The sequence below is a fragment of the Callorhinus ursinus genome, unplaced genomic scaffold (genome assembly GCF_003265705.2).
Source record: "Callorhinus ursinus isolate GAN/ISIS: 27379988/994484 unplaced genomic scaffold, GSC_fseal_2.0 scaffold9, whole genome shotgun sequence".
NCBI lineage: Eukaryota > Metazoa > Chordata > Mammalia > Carnivora > Otariidae > Callorhinus > Callorhinus ursinus.
Window position 1 is genome coordinate 22,423,018 of NW_027397071.1, and position 18,569 is coordinate 22,441,586.

Here is an 18,569-nt window from a genome sequence, read left to right on the forward strand (position 1 = left end):
TGAGAAAATTAAAATCAGCATCTATTCAATTAAAGTTGGAAATTCCTAGTTTAGAAGAACAAATATTATTCTTCTGGATCACAAAAACATGAAATCACAAAATGTGAATAAAAGGGAAAAAACTTTAAAAAATAAAGTACTCTTCTATACTATACCAAGGCTGTACAAGTTTCTTTATATGTAATATGCGACTTTCTACACAGATAGCTAATATGATGCTTATAGTGGATATAACCTGCATATTTTTGGTATTAACAATGCTGTATTTGGGGAGCCTGTATTTTTATTAACAGATATGGTACTTAGATGATAAAGTCATCAAAGGAAAAAATATAAAATTTTATAATCATGTAAAAGGGGATACATGCCTTCTCTACATTATACAAAGGATTCAAATTACTTATGCACACAGCTCATATAAGCAGAACTTAGCAATAAAATTGATCTTCTAAAGCTGACATGCTAGCAGCAATGAATAAACACTTCAATTATGTTTATGACAAACTTCTTAGAATTTTTAAGAGGATGCCTCACTAGGGCACACACAAAAATGACAAGACTCTCTGAACATCATTCAGGGAGGCCAATCAGTAAGCCCTCAACTTGGCTTCTAGCACATTTTTTAGTCCTTCACTTTTTTTTTTTTTTTTTTAAGATTTTATTTATTTGACAGAGAGAGAGAGACAGTGAGAGAGGGAACACAAGCAGGGGGAGGGGGAGAGGGAGAAGCGGGCCTCCTGCGGGCGGAGCAGGGAGCCCGATGCGGGGCTCGATCCCAGGACCCTGGGATCATGACCTGAGCTGAAGGCAGTCGCTTAACCGACTGAGCCACCCAGGCGCCCCTAGTCCTTCACTTTTAAAGATGAATAGACAGGCAAGAGTGACAAACTTGAGGAAAGCCTCTAACATGAACAACAAAAATGAGAACAAAGGCCCAAGAAAAAATAAGTAATGCAGGAAGCCAAAAAAAAAAAAAAAGTCACATACTTGCAAGAATGATTGCTCTAAAACTGAACATCCATAGAAACAGATAACTATTGGAAATAAAATGATGAAAATACAAATTCACTGGATAATAAAGTAAAAAGAAATTTCCTAGAAAATGTCAGAGATGAAACAGTAGAGAAATTATAAGATAATCAGGTGATCAGTCTAGGGTTCCAACGCTCAAGTAATAGAATTCCAGAAAAAATACAGAAAAAAATGGAGAGGAAGAATTTTTTAAAAGCACAAGAAAATTTCTCAGAATACAGAATGAGTTGCTCAATTGAAAAGAGCCCACCTAGTGCCCAACACAATGGAAAAAAAAATTCACAGTGACATTCAGTAAAACTCCTATACACTAACAACACATCAACAATAAAAAAAATGATCATAAAAGCTTCCACAGGGGGATAAAAACAGATCCACTGCGAAGGAAGGGCAAGCAGCACAGGAATGGGCCTCAACACCCAATACGGCCGCTAGACCAGCCGTGTTTAACCACGGCTGCACATTAGAATTACCTGGGATGTTTCAAAAACTAATGACTAATCGAATCAGAATCTCTAGGGGGGGACCCAGGTATTAATCGTTCTCAAAATTCCCCAGATGATTCTAATCATCCTGCAACCAAAGCTAAGAACTGCTGAGCTCTACAGAAGACAACAGGGTGATGCTTTCAAAATTCTAACAAAAAATGATTTTCAAGTTGGAATGTATAAATATAGCTAAACTATCAATCAAGTATAAGAGTTCAGGTCTCAAAAATTTACTTCCATTGTGCTTTTTCTCAGAAAAACACTGTACATGCCAAAATGAGAAAGTAAACTAAGGAAAAGGAAGACAAAGGATTCAGAAAACAGGTTATTTAATGCAAAAGAGAAAGATAAAAGAAATTCCCAAGATCATAATTAAAGCAAATTCAAACTGGATTGCTCTTTAATGGGCTTAAAGTGCAATCAATACATATTAGGAAAGAAAGAAAAGAAACTATCAATTGTATAGGGTGGCGTGGTAATAGACAAAAATCAAAAGCTCATCTGGTGTATATGACCATATTACAATAGTGAGATTTTACAGTGTTGTCAATAAGCTTGAGCTGAATTAGTAAGAAGTAGGCAAAGAACTAAGGCACAAACAAAAACTTGTAATTTTTAAGTGCCAGGAAAAACAAAAAGTTGTATATCAAAGAAACTACCAAAGTACAGAATGTGGCTCACGGTAAACAGGCAAAATCATTGTAAACAATAAATTCTGACTTAACAAAAAATGTGACAAAAAGTAAAACACAAGAGGATGGGCATGGGTAGGAGTATAAAAGAGCTAATTCTCATCTTTCAAAGTAAGAAATAAATGTATACTCTCTAAAACTGAAAAACCTAGGACAGTAACACAAGTTACACTGAAATGCAGAGGTAGAGATGAACAGTAAAAAGAAAACAACTGGCTCTGGGAATGGAAGTTACAAGTGGAAGAATGGGGCACAGAATTGATGTGTTTGTGATTAAGTCCAGTAAGATTATTTGACGTTTAGCTGTGTTCATGTATTACTTTCATTAGAAGAAAAAGGCAGGGCACTGAGCACAGGTTTCAGGGAGACCTGTGTTGAATACAAGAGCCTACACAATTATACGTGTTCTGAGGCACGTAGTTAGGGTTTTAATCCTATGCAAATAATTTTCTTTATTCTCATAGAGAGTGAAAAACATGTGCATAAAGCGTTCTTCCTCATCCTACAAATCCTGAGAAGCAAATCAAGATTCAAAAAGTTACTAGATTAAGTATTTTAAGAAATTTTCTGATAAAATACTGCATACCAGGAAACAGAATTCCAAGAAAAATGTTTTACTCTGACATTCAGATTGGTATCATGAGGAATAAAATCTTTAACAGATAAATGTTAATATCCCAACTGTTACTATAAGTTTTTAAATTCAAAATTATCAGTTACAGTGATAATATAATATGTACAAAGACTATAATGAAAAAAACATAAAGCAGTAACTTCAGAAATGGAAGGAAATGTCTACAAACTGTTTTTTTTACTTCTAATAAACATTCTCAATATGATTCTCTGAAATGCTTTGATATTTTCCTCCAAATTATCTCATTAATTTCAGACATCCAATTTGGTGACTTTTTTAAACCCCGCTACAGCATTTATTATACTGCATTTTAATTTGTTTCCTTGTCCCTAATTCTCTATAAACTGTCAGCCCTGCTGGGCTTGGTACAGAGTCTCTCCTGTTCACCAGTGTACCCCTATCACAGAGTAGGCTGGTGCCTTGCACATGGGAGATACTCAATAAACATCCGTTAAGTAAATGAACAAATATATAATTTGACTTAAGTACTTATACCTAATTGAGAATCTATTTCTTGCTTAAGACAATGTTAAATATGAGACAAATCAGTATTTTGTACATACAGGAGGAAGGTGAATAGAAAAGTACCTTTCAATGAGTGTCCCATTTTGAATCATCCAAACATCACAATATGTTCGAGACACCAGCATAACAGCAATAAGTGCCAAGTAACCTGTCTAAAATAAACCAGGTATAGTCAACTAAATAAATGCATTTTTAAAAAGTTAAAAGAAACATTACCTTGGTAAAGATTTTTTTAAGTTCAAATCTTTATTCTAGCTTTAATACAGTGGCTGACATTTTACCTATAGGCAATTTTTAAATATAATTTTAAGAGAATTTAAAAATATAATATAAGTGAAAAAAGCCTAATACATCATTTAATCTAACTTTCTCATCCAGAATTCAAAAGTGAACCCCAGGCAGGTCCAGTGATTTGCCTTCATACAATTAACAGAAGCTAGCAGATTCCCTGAGTCACAGTGTACTGTAATGGTCTTATATTTTTAGTACAGAAGTCTAATAAAGAAAAATGACAGTAACTATTAATGTACAGTTGAGCAAATACTGAAGGCTAAAATTGGCCTAATGGAATAAATCTGGCTCAATTTGTTGGAAAAATCTCTAATACTGCCCTGCCCTCAATTTAGTGATTAAGACAAGATTTACACATAAAAAAGAAGACAGCATAGTAGATAAGTATATTTGCATGACTTCATGTAATAAGTGGCAGGATAGGAAGGCCTGAGTGAGGAAAGAGGGTTATGATGTTAGAAATACATTAAACAGACCAAGGAAAAGAAAGGAGAGGAGGAAGATTATGAGTAAAAAAGAAAAAAAAAAGATAAAGGATTTAATGAGAAATAGGAAACAGATTGAAACCATATGAATAACAGTACTGCATATCCAACAGAATTTAGCAGGATTAAACAAAGTGTTAAAAAGTGTCATTTTGAGAACTTCACCTAAGCAATGCTGTTGTGGAAGATGAATTAGCGAGGAAAACAGATGAGAGGCTGAGTCAGGAGTCCATTCTCTCTCGGTGACATGAGAACTTATCCTCCAAACTCTATCACACACACACATTCAAAGCTGACCCTACTTACTCTTCTAAATTGGAAGAATGACAGTACTGTAGAAGCTAAAGTCAGGAAGAGGGATGTGGCAGCAGGGACATTTGTTGGATAATATATTTAAAGTCAAAGTTATGGTGCTGAGTGGCACTATTATGTAATTTTTGCAAAAACAAATACTGTTTTTAAAAAAGGTGAAGGTACTAGAAATATAGCGCTTTAGGTGTAGACGAGGCAGAATAATGAAGCCACAAGAAAAGACAATGTCAAAGAAAGCTTTTGTAACTGAGCAGTGATAGCTGCTACCCCAAAGTCTGCCAGAAAGCAAAGATCCCATCTTCCTACCCCAGCCACCATCTCAAAGTTAGGTATTCAATTGGCAACAAAAGAATCTTTCAATTGTAATAAACACTATATGTAGATGTCACTTTAACTGTAATGCTAACTTTTAATTCAGACCTTAAATAGAGTCTCAATCCTAAATTAATCATCTGACATATAAAGGTAACACTAGACAAAGATCGTTTATTTTTTCCTTCATTTTCTGTTCTCAGCTTAATTTTTCCTTGAAATAAGTACCAACTTTACTTGTCTCACTTTAGCAAAATCTGGCAAACTTTGATTACCGACAATCCTGAAATGCCTTTTTCTACAAAGGATGCCCTTAGAATCACTACTATCTCCATGATTAGTAGGTTTGTGGAATATGTCAGAAACCAAAGATTTGCACTGATTTAGGCAGTCCCTCACCTCATGATATGTATGAACTCCACATATTCATATGCAGTATTTTCATTTCTCTATTTCCTAAATCAGTTAGTCTCTCTATCCCTACTTCCAATCTTCTGTGATTTCTATGAGTTTATTTCTAAGTGAAACCCCCAGTGAACTGGGGTTAAACTTGGATTTTTATAATTCTCAAAGATCATGTGTAACATGACTGCAGCATGGCTAGGCCCAGAGAAAGCTGGGAGCTTGGCCAAGTTAGGCCCTGGTATCTCCCTTACCAACTCCCAGAGATCTATCCAAGGTCTCACATTCATTTTGCACTCAGCAAACCCCTGCTAAAAAGTCAAATGAGCACTGAACTGTTAACTGATTAAGAGGGGAATACACAAATCTTTCCAGAGAAGCTTGTATTTTAAGTAATTCTTCAATCAGGTGGGCTGTAGAAAGAGAAAACTTCACCAAGAAAATAACGAGCATGAAGCTATTTGTTATAAGCATCTGTTTTTGTTGGGGGGAAGGGGGCAGGATGTCACAGACATGAGGTCATGAAATCATAAGAGCACAGAGCCTGACTACAAAATAGCAAAGACTCTTCTAAGAAGATGATAGTGAAAGAAAGGTCAGAGTCAGGTCGTGATTTACCCTACAAGAAAAAAGAAGACAAATGCTTTTATTAGGGTTTTAGAAAAAAGACTATTAAGAAAACAATAAAAGGCAAAAGGACCAATTAAGAGATTATGATAATCCAGGTAAGAAAAATATAGCAAGGACAGTAGGAATGGAAAGGGAGACTAATTTAAGAGAAACTCAAGGAAAAAACATTTAAAAATAAGGGAGAAGATTTAAAAAGTCTCAGTGTGATCTCATTTTTATTAAAATATGTGACAGACATCAAAATACTGATAGAAGTTCTGAGTGAGAGGCTAAGAGGTATCAAGAAGAAAAAAAAATATATCCACATTTACTAATTTTTCTTCAAGGAACACATTTTATCTCTATCTTATTAGGGAAAAAATGTTATTAAATTATGTTTTAGAAGTCGATATGGGTGGATCCCACAAGCCATGATGCAGAAGTGAGGGAGAAAGAGAGCAAGTCCAGTGTGATGGGGAAATGTGTGTTCTCTTTGGGGATTACAGTGCTTTGGGAATATCTTATCATTTTGTGGCTATTAATAGATTATAAGTCTAATGGTTTTTAAAATTTGAACAATGGAAAACATTATATTTCAAGAAAATAAATTTGGCAGAAAAGATAAAAAAAGAGGAGCTTCTTTGAACTAAGACTAATGAACACTACAATACCCATGTTAAGAATGTTTAGAATGAAAAATGACCCAATACCAGTGGCTGAAAGGATGAATTATGGGGAGGAGAAAGAGACAAAGGTGACATTTCTCATTCTACAAAAGGTGATTAAAGATGGAGAACACAGCATTATCTTATTTTTTAATCATTAAAAATACTCCTCAGATGATAAAGGTAATCTTGATAAAAGGGCAAAGGAAAGGACAATAAAACTTTATTCCTTAAGCCAGTTCATTTCCTGAAAATACTGGAGGAATTCATATATCATTTTGGGTATCTCAAAACATATTTAATCACATATGAAAGAACAACCTTCCAAACGTATTCCATATCAATGTGACTTATGAACATCCCAATGTAATAAAAAGGTTGTCTTTCTAAATTTAATTTTGATTTTATTAACAGAATTTAGCTATAATAAAACAACACCATTTAGGGTAGCTGCACTGAAGTACTCTAGTATTTCACATAAAACATAATGAAATACTATTTCATAAACAAGAGGAAACTATTTAAAATCTGGCACCAAACAACAAGGGTACTTACAATGATAACAGATAATTCAAAGAAAAAAAATCTAGTAGTCTTCATTACCTACACAAAAAAAATTTGATCTGTAGTATAACAAAAGCTTTATAATTTTACTGTTCTGATCTCATGTAACCTTAAAAGTTAAACACTTAACATTATAATTTCTTAAGACTTACCTCCTTACAAAATGTTCTAGGGACCATGATTTTCAGAATCCGTGTGAGTCTTAAAAAAAACACCTTGTCCACCACAGCTCGCTCTTTTTTCCCCTCTTTCTACATTAAAACAAAAAAAAATTAAGATATTTGTAACAAGTAATATTAAAAAATCACATTTCATCTAAGTCAATAATAACTATCAAAATGGATATTGTTTAGAGAGTACAAACTTGCACTGCTCTTCACACATGCTTTCAAGAAAATAAGATGTTATCAAAAACTAAATAAGGAATGAGAAGTTCTGGGGCCATGTGAATATCTGGGAGACTACTGCAAGCAGAAGAAACAGCAAGTGCAAAATGCCAAGGTGAAAGTTCATTTAGTTGCCTGAGGAGCAACGAAATGGCCAGTTTGGCTGGATAAACTATAAGCAAGGGATAGGAGAAGATGAGATCAGAGAGATAGCTGAGAAATGGGCAAGTACTTACTGTTTATTATCCACTTCCTGATTAACAGCAGAATGTTTTTAAAATCCTGAACAGGAATTTTCCTGATATTAATTACTGGAAACATTGAGATTCCTAGATTTAGCATTTAGCATTTCCAATATGCAACCTACCAATTCACTCTTCCTCATAAACTCAAAGACGGACAAGGTCTTTACTTTTACAGCTCACATACTAGCAGGAGAAATACAGATAAAAATAAACCAATAACTTGTTACAGATACACTAGGCAGGGCCATGAGAAAAAGACTGATTCAGTTAGGATGACAAGCAAGAGTTCTTTAGGGAGGTGATATTTAAGCAGAGACACAAATAAAGTGAAGCCACGTGATAACCTCGGGGAAGGAGGGTAGTCAAACACAGGGAACGTCAAGCACAAAAACCAAGTGTTGAGAATAAAACCAGTGCACACACTGAAGAGCAAGACAGAATTGCTAAAACAAAGAGAATAAAAATTAGAGAAGCTGAAGAGGTTGACAGGGCTTGTAAAAGACCCTTGAAACCATAGTAAGGATTTAGAGTTTATTTAGTCAGCATAGTGGGAAACCACTGAAGAAACTTTAGAGCAGTAATTGATCTTATCACCCTCAGACATTTCTTCATTTTGAAGGAACAAGAAAAAGTGAGATGAATTGGATATGGTAGAGGCTATTTACTTTATTATACTTGAACTGTTTAGAAGAACATACAGTAGAAACTTCTTGCAACAGGTAACACACATGAGAAGGATCTGATCCTTCTCCCAACTCCCATAATCACAATTCACTTCTTTGTTAACTACTATGCTCTTGATAAATACCCATGATACAGTAAATTCTATAATTAGATAAACTTTAGCATAAATATGTTTTATGTAAGTTGAGGAACCTGAAATGAATAGTTTGTCTACTAAATTAGAATAATAAGCTACCACCTATATGTCAAACACTGTGCTAAGTGCTTTATATTTATATAATCCTAACAGGCACTGAGTGCATTACAGAATCGCAGATCAAGAAAAGAAGTCTGAAGGCACTGTGTTTGTAGAGTTAGATCAGGAAGACTAACATAGATAAGAATCAGCCTATCCTGTAACTGTTAGAACAGAGTTCAGGTCTTTCAAACCTTATGAAGGTTGCAAACCTCACCCTACTAAATTAGAGTAACAGAGTAATAATAAGCTACCATCTATATGTTAGACACCGTGCAGAGTGCTTTTTATATATGTAATTCTAATAGGCACTGAGTGCATTACATAATTATAGACCAAGAAAGGAAGTCTGAAGGCACTGTGATTTGTAGAGTTAGATCAGGAAGACTAAGATGGAAAAGGTTCAGCCTACCCTGTAACTCTTGGAACAGAGTTCAGGTCTTTGAAACCTTATGAAGGTTGCAAACCTCATCCTACTAAATTAGAGGCCCAGTCTACATTCACACATGCATGTGCTCCTTCATTCATTCAATAAATATTCACTCAATCCCAGGCACTGTTCTGAATGATGGGAACACACCAGAAACTAAAAGAGACCAATAGCGTTACTCACAGTCTATTTACTTCAGCTAGCCTAGTCTCAAGCCAAACCCTATAATTTCAACCAAAATCTCCTTTTACTTCCCCAAACTGAGAAAATACAGGAAGAAAATAAAGACAAGGCAACAGATACCAACTACCTTTAAAAAAAAAGAAAGTTAAACTTCTACTCTCAAGTTTTTCCTATCACTGCCTCCCTACCTCACCCCATTGCACATGTAATGAACACCCTTGAATAGACAAATTATAAAATGGCCATCTTCTGACTTAAACAGAGGATTACCTATTTCTACCTTCGAGCTGCTTTCAAGAAATGATCTAGGGAAAACAATGAGGAAGGTTTAAAAAAAAAGTTAGAAGAAAGTCACAGCAAAGGAATTTAAAATACTAACTGCTACCTGGTATATAATTCTTTCTCCTTTTTTATTTCTCCTCCTATTGTCATCGCTCCTAAATCATAAGCCATCTGCAAGCCATGAAGGAAATGCATATATATTTCCTAAAGTCATCACAGCATGTTCTGCAAAGAAACACCTGGACTAGAGGGCTGGCTCAGAAAGGCTGAAGAAATACCACAATGCTCTACCATTCTTGACACACAATAAAATTCATATCTGAAACCAATCTAAAGGAGAGGACCTACAGAGACAGTACATTTCATAAACACTACTAGTCTCTCCAACAAATTCATTTTAATTTCACTATTGACGTGCCCACCTGTGAACTTTCCAGTATTTCTTAAAAAAATACAAAAGACACTTTGAGGATATAAATTTAAAATGTAAACTATAGAGAAAGCAATCCATCAGATAAAGACCATTTAAATAGTTAAAGAAATAATGCAACCAGAAAATAATGTACCTAACATTAAGGAAGCAACAAGGTCAAAGGGCAAAGAGAAGTTTCTACTGATGTGTCAATCAACTTAGAAAGGTTGAGATGAACGAGAATGGACTGAAACAGATGTCTGAAACAACAAAACTAAAAGGCCATATGGCGCTGACAAGAGGATAAGCATTCCTGTATATTGTTGGCGAAAGTGTAAATCAACACAACTATTATGCAGCATCTATAATAGCACCTATCAAAATGTAAAACGTACAGACTGTAAAATAACTCAGCAAATTTACTTTTAGGAACTTATCCTACTGGTATTCCTGCACATATGCTTAAACACATATGCATTTACACAGTTTATATTATCATAAAAATCAAAAATCTAAATGTGCATCAATAATGATATTATATAAACTACATAAAATTTATGCAATGAAAATTCTACACAATTATAAAAAAGGAAGCAGCTCCTATTTAAACAAAATCCTATAGAACAGTTAAATTAACTAGATCTACAGCTATCAACATAGACATTAAACAGGATCTAAAAAATATGTTGAAAGAAAAGTAGAATGATACATACCATGATTCCACTTCTAAAATTTAATATGCAAAATAATTCTACCTATATTGTTTATGAAGATATACATACATACACATAACCCCATCAGTATAAAATATGCATGGGAATGCTAAATTCCCCATCTGAGTTTATAGTACCCCAAAAACCCAGCAGTGTTTACCTTTATATATTTTGAAATTTATATCATGTATACTGCCATCAAAATTAAGTATTTTTTAATTTTATTTTATTATGTTATGTTAATCACCATACATTACATCATTACAAAATTAAGTTTTTAAATCAAGTCAACTATCTCTTTATACTGCTGTCTAACTCTATTAAATCTTCCTCTCCTCCCTAAATCTATGTCTTGTGAAAAGTGTACCATCTCACCAAACATTATAAAAAATTTCAATGAAAAATAATCCCTTTTGGGGGCGGCTGGGTGGCTCTGCTGGTTAAGCGTCTGCCTTCGGCTCAGGTCATGATCTCAGAGTCCTGGGATCGAGTCCTGCATCGGGCTCCTTGCTCAGCGGGGAGTCTGCTTCTCCCTCTCCCTCTGCCCCATCCCCCTCCCACTTGTGCATGCTCTGTCAAATAAAACCTTTAAAAAAAAAACAAAAGAAACCCTTTTTAAATGCCTCCCCTCATAAGTAATACATTCACTACAGAAAAATTAGAAAATTCTGATGAGCAAAAAATAAGGAGCCTATACCTACTATTTAGAGATACCAACTGTTAATATCTGGCACATATCCTACCAGATTTCATTTTAGCATATATGTGTATATGTGAACGTGTGTTCACTTCCTATAAATTTTGCAAATGTGGTGTAAGTGTGCGTATGGTATTATATCCTTTTTTGTCCAAAATTTAATCTAACCTAAAGTTATCCTGCTCACACTATACAATGAGCAAATAAGTATATGCTAAAAAAAAGTTGCACAAAAGAATAAAAAAATCAGTGAATGAATTTAGCTATACTAACAAGTTTTAATGATGTCCTAGAACTTGAAGATTTGCTAATATATAGATGGTAGATATAACTAAGATAATTAAGGCTAGGTTACTCAGGTATAATTTAGATATGAGATTATGAAGATGGAGATATGACAGACAATAAGATAAGCATACCTTGTCCCATTTTTTAAAGCCAGAGAGAAAGATCACAGAAACCAAAGAACAGAAATTTTGATAACAATCTCCAGGATATTCAGAGAATAGACATTATATGGAGGATTTGGAAAGATTTAAGAGACACTAATCACTAGAAGCTGGCAGGAGTTTCCCAGGAATAAGTTATGTCTAACTCTTCCCATTTTCTTCTTTTTTAGGGATATTGTGCTAGTATATTAACTGACATGTATATTTTAAGCTCCACAGGGGTAGGGACTTATATTTATATCTGCTATACACCCAGAGCCAAAGCCAATAACTAGGCATATATGAAGGGCTCAATCAATACTTGTTGAGAGGCTGACTTAATAAATGAATTAATAAATTAAGGAATTTGATGTTTCTTATAAAATTACTGTGGCCCTTAATAAGGAAATATGAACCAGATTTTGCTATAGTTGGATATAATCACAGCCAAATAAACCATACCAAAAATAAGCAAACAAACAAAGATTAAGAGATGCCAGAGTAATTTCCTTGGTCCTTTACACACAGTCAATACTATCAGCAATTGTGAGGAAAAAAAGAGAAGGCCAATTTAAATTATGGATAATCCCTTCTACCTAACATACTAGACATTAGAATTACATTCAAAATTACACTAACAGTACAGACATACTACAGTATAGACTAATAGTACAGATCCAATAAGCTGCCACATATAGGAATAAATTAATGTTTATTCAAAAGAAATCAACTGAGTTACCATATGACCCAGCAATTCCATTCCTAGGTATACCCAAAAGAAATGAAAATACAGGTTCACACAAAAACTTGCACATGAATGTTCATAGCAGCCTTATTCATAATAGCCTAAAAATGAAAACAACCTAAATTTCCCTCAACTGATAAATGGATAAGTGTGGTAAATCTACACAAAGGAATATTATTTGGCAATAAAAAGGAATGAAGTACTGATACATGCAACAACACAAATGAATTTTGAAAACGTCATGCTAAGTGAAAGAAGTCAGTCACAAAAGACCACATATTACATGACTCTTTTTATATAATATATCTGAAATAGGCAAATCATAGAAAACAGAAAGCAGATTACTGGTTACTAGGGGCTAGGAAAAGAGGGTAATGAGGAGTGATTGTTAATGGGTATGGAATTTCTTTTTGGGGAGATGAAAATTTTCTAAAATTAGTTAGCCACACAACTCTGTGAATATACTAAAACCACTGAATTGTATCCTTATATGGATAAATTTTATGGTCTTTGAATTACATCTCAATAAAGCAGTTACTGAAAAAGAAAGAAATCAACTGATGATACAGACGTAGGCAATCTGTTAACAGAGTTGTTAATCAGAAAGATACCTGAAGGTTATAATTTACCATAACTCAACTCAATGTAAACAGCAGTTAGGGCTAAAGAAATAAAAGCAATTTTAGACTGAATTTCAGCATTATGGCTTTCATAACAAGATATGTAATAGTGCTGATGTATTCCATGCTAGTTAGAGCACATCTGGACAACTATGTTCTAGTCTAAGAATAATGTCTAGAGAAACTAACCAGTATAGGTCCAGAAGAATGTATACAGAATTGAAAAAGGATTGGAAACCATGACAGGTTAAGAAACACTTGAAGGAATGAGGGGTTGCTTAGCATGGAAAAAAAGATTCAGAAGATACAACTATCTTCAAACAATATGAGAGTCAATTAGAGAAAATAGAGCAGGCCTGTCCTGTGTGGCTACAAAAGACAAAATAGAATCAATCACTAAGAGGGCAGAGGGGAAGATTAATCTCGTCACGGGCTAGAACTAATACAGTAATGGTTGCCTCCTAGGTGGTACTTCTCATCAAATGAACAGATTCAAGTAAATACTAGAAGTCACCTATCAACGAATCCTATTTCAAAAAGAATTGCCATAATACACAGTGGAGTAAAGATAATAGTTAAATTCCCTAATTGTAAAATTATATGATTTTATCCTAATTCAAAATTATGTAATAAGGGGCGCCTGGGTGGCTCAGTCGATTGAGCCTCTGACTCAGTTTCAGCTCAGGTCATGATTCCATGGGTCTGGGATCAAGCCCCTAGTGGGGCTCCGCACTCAGTAGGGGAGTCTGCTTGAAGATTCTCTCCCTCTGCCCCTCCCCTTGCTTGCGCCTGGGCTCTTTCTCTCTCTCTCTCAAATAAATAAATAAATCTTCAAAATTATGTAACAGAATAAATAAAATAAATACATGAAATCCCAAAGAGTCGAGTAGTTAAAATTTTACCTCACTGTTCTGTAATGGTGGTTTTCCATTTTTCTTACTGTAGAGAAAAGAAAAGAGAGCTTTATTTGCAAACTATTCCCATCATAAATATTAAGATATCAACAGAATATACCAAATTCTCCAAATAAGTTCCTTCTTTTTCATATGAGAGATAGAATATATTAAGTATAATAGTCCAGTTGCCCCTTACTCAGTATAATTTACAATAAGTGCTCAAAAAATATTAACTACTACATCAAGCATTAAATTAGTAATTTTTAATACACAGACTCATTTTACAAATTTCCCCATGGAGAGGTGGAGTCTATTTCTCTATCTTTGAATCAAGGCTTGGCCATGTGAACTGCTTCAGTCGATAGGATATTAGCAAACTTATGCAAGCAAGGGCTTGAAAAATGTTTGTGCACTGGGCCCTCTCTCTTGGTGCTGGGTATCTTCTCCTAGCCATGTGAGCAATCCCAGGTTAGTTGCCTAAAGGAGGAAAGACCATGCGTCATTCCACATTACAAATAAAAAATTGACTTGGTAAGTGGTATTGTTCATGCTACTCAAAGTGATTAATTTGGTAACTGTACCCAGGTCTTAGCACTAATCCAGGTTATCTCCCTAAATGATATAACAACCAGGCTTAGGTTCTTTTTATAACACACTACCACAGCACCCTATAATTCTATACAACATTGATTACATTTTAAATCTCCTGTTTGATTGGTATTTCCTCCCAGTAAATCAGTTTCATGAGATCAGGAGCTACTGCATGTTGGTCTCTCCAAAGCAGACATGAGGTGGTGCTTGTATACAAAATGTTTACTGGGGATCAACACCTATGAAAGGAAGGTAAGGAAAGCTGAAACGGTGATGCAGGCCCAATAATCAATCAATTCAATCAATCAGGCAGGAAGTCCTGTAGCAAGTACTGTCCATCAGGGTGCTCTGTGAGGGGTTGAAACAGCTAGATCTTTTTACCTTTATCTTGCTCAGTCTACAAATCCATGCTGCTCCAGGGAGGTCATGAGCTCAGGGAAGGTGGCTCTGCAACTAAGGCAGACCCTAAGGTGTGGCCAGAAGGGGTTACTTGGTAATCCAACTCCTCTCGGCTGGACAGTAGGCCCTTCTTTGAAGCGGAATCTGGGTAGCACACCTTCATATCTACTCTTGGGGGCACATATTATTCAACCCTCTATGTTCAACACTTAGTTGAGCTCCAACAATCTATAGAATGAACACTTTCAGTAATAAGATACCAACCAGGTCACTGAACAAGGCTAGAAAGCCAAACTTAATTACAATTCAGTAGATGCTCTTATTCTAAGAGTGCTTGGGTCTATTATTTTTTTCTATTTTTAGTTGTATTACGGGATTGTTTTTCTGTTTTAAAGTTTTTATGAGGTTGTAAACCTGTTTCAGAAAATGCCTTTATAGGGCGCCTGGGTGGCTCAGTCGGTTAAGCGACTGCCTTCGGCTCAGGTCATGATCCTGGAGTCCCGGGATTGAGTCCCACGAGTCCCACATCAGGCTCCCTGCTCAGCAGTGAGTCTGCTTCTCCCTCTGACCCTCCTCCCTCTCGTGCTCTCTATCTCTCATTCTCTCTCTCTCAAATAACTAAATAAAATCTTTAAAAAAAAAAAAAGAAAGAAAATGCCTTTATATATGTTCAGGCATGTGCAGTTAATTATGAGCCCCTTTTATAAGGCTTTCTGAATTCCTCTTTTTAAGGAATTCTTTAATGTTTTTAAATATTATAAATTCTTTAATGTTTTCATGGATGTTCTCAATACCGAAGACACTAGCTATATAAATATATGTAGATTATTTAGGATAAATTAGAACAGTATGCTAGAATCCTAATTATTGGGTTGCATTTTTTCACTGGAAATGTCATGCTAAAGACTGGAGAGAAATTAATTTATTTTCAAAAACATGATCTACTAGTAGGCAGATTCAATTCTAACAAACATTCAGTATTTTCCTTTTCTTGATTTTTATCCTATGAAACTAAAAATGGCTAGACAACAAAAAGACATCTTCTACTCTTGTGTATTTCTTTTCGCTACCAAAAAGATCAATTTATCAGCTAAATACATTAAAATAAAGGTATTCAACATGTTCAAACTGTATTGCTGATTTGCACACTAATGGCAAGATGTTATCTGTAATATCGAAACAATCATTAATCATCAGTTGCCTTGTTACACTTCAGGGTATAACAAAATTCATTTAAAGATAATACACATATTACAGGTTAAATAAAATTTTTATAAAAATAGCTATATTTCCCCAAACAAAAAATTTAGTAACAAAAGTAGCACTGTTTTATATTTTGAAAAATCTCATTAATGTCTGACTTAATAGAAGAAAACTGTGTTCTCATATGAGAGTCTGCATTCTTTCTATCTGTGATAGAAATAAACAGGAGTAGGTTCATAATTGTGGATATTCTATCTTGATACTATAATGTTACAGTGCAGTCTGAATGCTATCAATGAACTTTCTACCCTATACAATAAAATCCATTGGTCTATATTACACTTTCAATGGATCTTTTTTCCACGCAAAATTTTGTAATATGCATTAGTCTGCTGGAAAATAATGATTCGGGATGCCTGGGTGGCTCAGTCAGTTAAGTGTCTGCATTGGGCTCAGGTCATGATCCTAGGGTCCTGGGATTGAGTTCTGCAGAGACAGAGTTCCCAGCAGGGAGCCTGCTTCTCCCACTGCCTGCCACTCCCCCTGCTTGTGCGTGCTCTCTCTCTGACAAATAATAAATAAAATCTTTAAAAAAAAAAAAAAGGAAAATAATGATTCACAAAGTTGTGTAGCAGACTTTCCAAATGTAATATATTTTACTATGCAATATTTTTTAGAATTACATTTGTTAATACTGCCACCTATCTCATCACAAAAGTCTTAACCATTAGGAAGCTAGCTCATGGTGGCAGAGACAAGTTTTCCAAATTCTAATTTTCACTTGAAAGCTTAAATTGTAACATTAGCAATAAACACTGCTGTTTTTTCTTGAAGGCATTACAAGAGAATGTCTGCAATACTCAAGGCCAAATAACTACAGTTATTTAGTCATCCTTTCAAGTAAAAAATGATGTTCCACACACACACACACACACACACACACACACACACACACACACACAATGGCTAGTTTGGCTCAAATTCAAACAACTACAAGTGCATTCCCTCAAGACAACCTCTGCATTTTGGTATACTGCAAGAAGTGCTTTGTGCCGATTTCTCCTTTTTGTTTGGCAAACACATTATAAAAAAAAGACAAGACCAATAACCGACTATTTATAAAAAAAAATATAGGAGGGAAGGAATTTATCCAAGAAATGGAAGATCAGGGTCATATCTGAAAATCAATCCATAATTCATCCATATTAACAGTCTAAAAAAATAACCATATGATCATATCATTAGATACACAGAAAAGGCCTCTGACAAAATCTAACACCTATTCATCACAAAAACGCTTAACAAATTAGGAAAAAAAAGGAACTTCTTCAATCTGATAAAGGACATCAACAGAAACCTATGGCTATGGGGCACCTGGGTGGCTCAGTCGGTTAAGCATCTGCCTTCAGCTCAGGTCATGATCTCAGGGTCCTGGGACTGAGCCCCTGTCTGGCTCCCTGCTCAGCGGGGAGTCTGCTTCTCCCTCTCCCTCTGCCTTTCCCCCGACTCGTGCTCACACTCTCACTCTCTCTCTCTCAAGTAAATAATCTTAAAAAAAAAAAAAACCTACAGCTATCATCATACTTATTAATGAAAGACTGAGTCTCTGTGATCCAGAATATGGCAAAGACCACAACTCTCATCACTTCTATGCAATACTACTATTGGAAAACACAGTGCAAAAAGGTAAGAAAAATAAATAAAAGGGACAAAGAATTGAAAAGAAGTAAAACTATCTTTATGGCAGACTCTATAAACATCTATGTAGAAAATCCTAAGGAATCTATAAAAAAGCTAAGTGAGTTCAGCCAGGTTCCAAGATAAATCATCTACACACAAATATCAACTGTATTTCTACATATAGAAAAAGAATAGGGGCACCTGGGTGGCTCAGTTGGTTAAGTGCCTTTGGCTCAGGTCGTGACGCCAGGGTCCTGGGATCGAGTCCCACATTGGGCTCCCTGCTCTGCGGGAAGCCTGCTTCTCCCTCTCCCACTCCCCCTGCTTGTGTCCCCTCTCTCGCTGTGTCTCTGTCAAATAAATAAATCTTTAAAAAAAAAAAAGAATAGCTGGAAATTGGAATTTTAAACATATCATTTATAAAAGCACCCAAAATATTAAATATTCCACAATAAATTTGGAAAGAAAAAGAAGATGTGCAAGACCTACATGCTGAAAACTACAATATACTGCATGGGGCGCCTGGGTGGCTCAGTCGTAAAGCGTCTGCCTTCAGCTCAGGTCATGATCCCAGGGTCCTGGAATTGAGCCCCGCATTGGGCTCCGTGTTCTGTGGGAAGCCTGCTTCTCCCTCTCCCATTCCCCCTGCTTGTGTTCCCTCTCTCACTGTGTCTCTGTCAAATAAAATCTGAAAGAAAAGAAAAGAAAAGAAAAGAAAAGAAAAGAAAA

At 35.2% G+C, this 18,569-nt stretch overlaps 1 protein-coding gene across 2 annotated transcripts in view; it reads right to left on the reverse strand.

Moving 5' to 3' along the window:
* The window catches only part of ABCD3 (ATP binding cassette subfamily D member 3), an 82,078-nt gene that overhangs the window by 45,365 nt on the left and 18,144 nt on the right, over positions 1-18,569 (reverse strand). For both annotated transcript variants that reach the window (XM_025872234.2, XM_073896275.1), the window contains exons 2-4: positions 13,974-14,010; positions 7,164-7,262; positions 3,435-3,523 (exon numbers count right to left, since the gene is read on the reverse strand). In XM_025872234.2, coding sequence (XP_025728019.1) covers positions 3,435-3,523; positions 7,164-7,262; positions 13,974-14,010 — 225 coding nt within the window. The remainder of the gene's footprint in view (positions 1-3,434; positions 3,524-7,163; positions 7,263-13,973; positions 14,011-18,569) is intronic.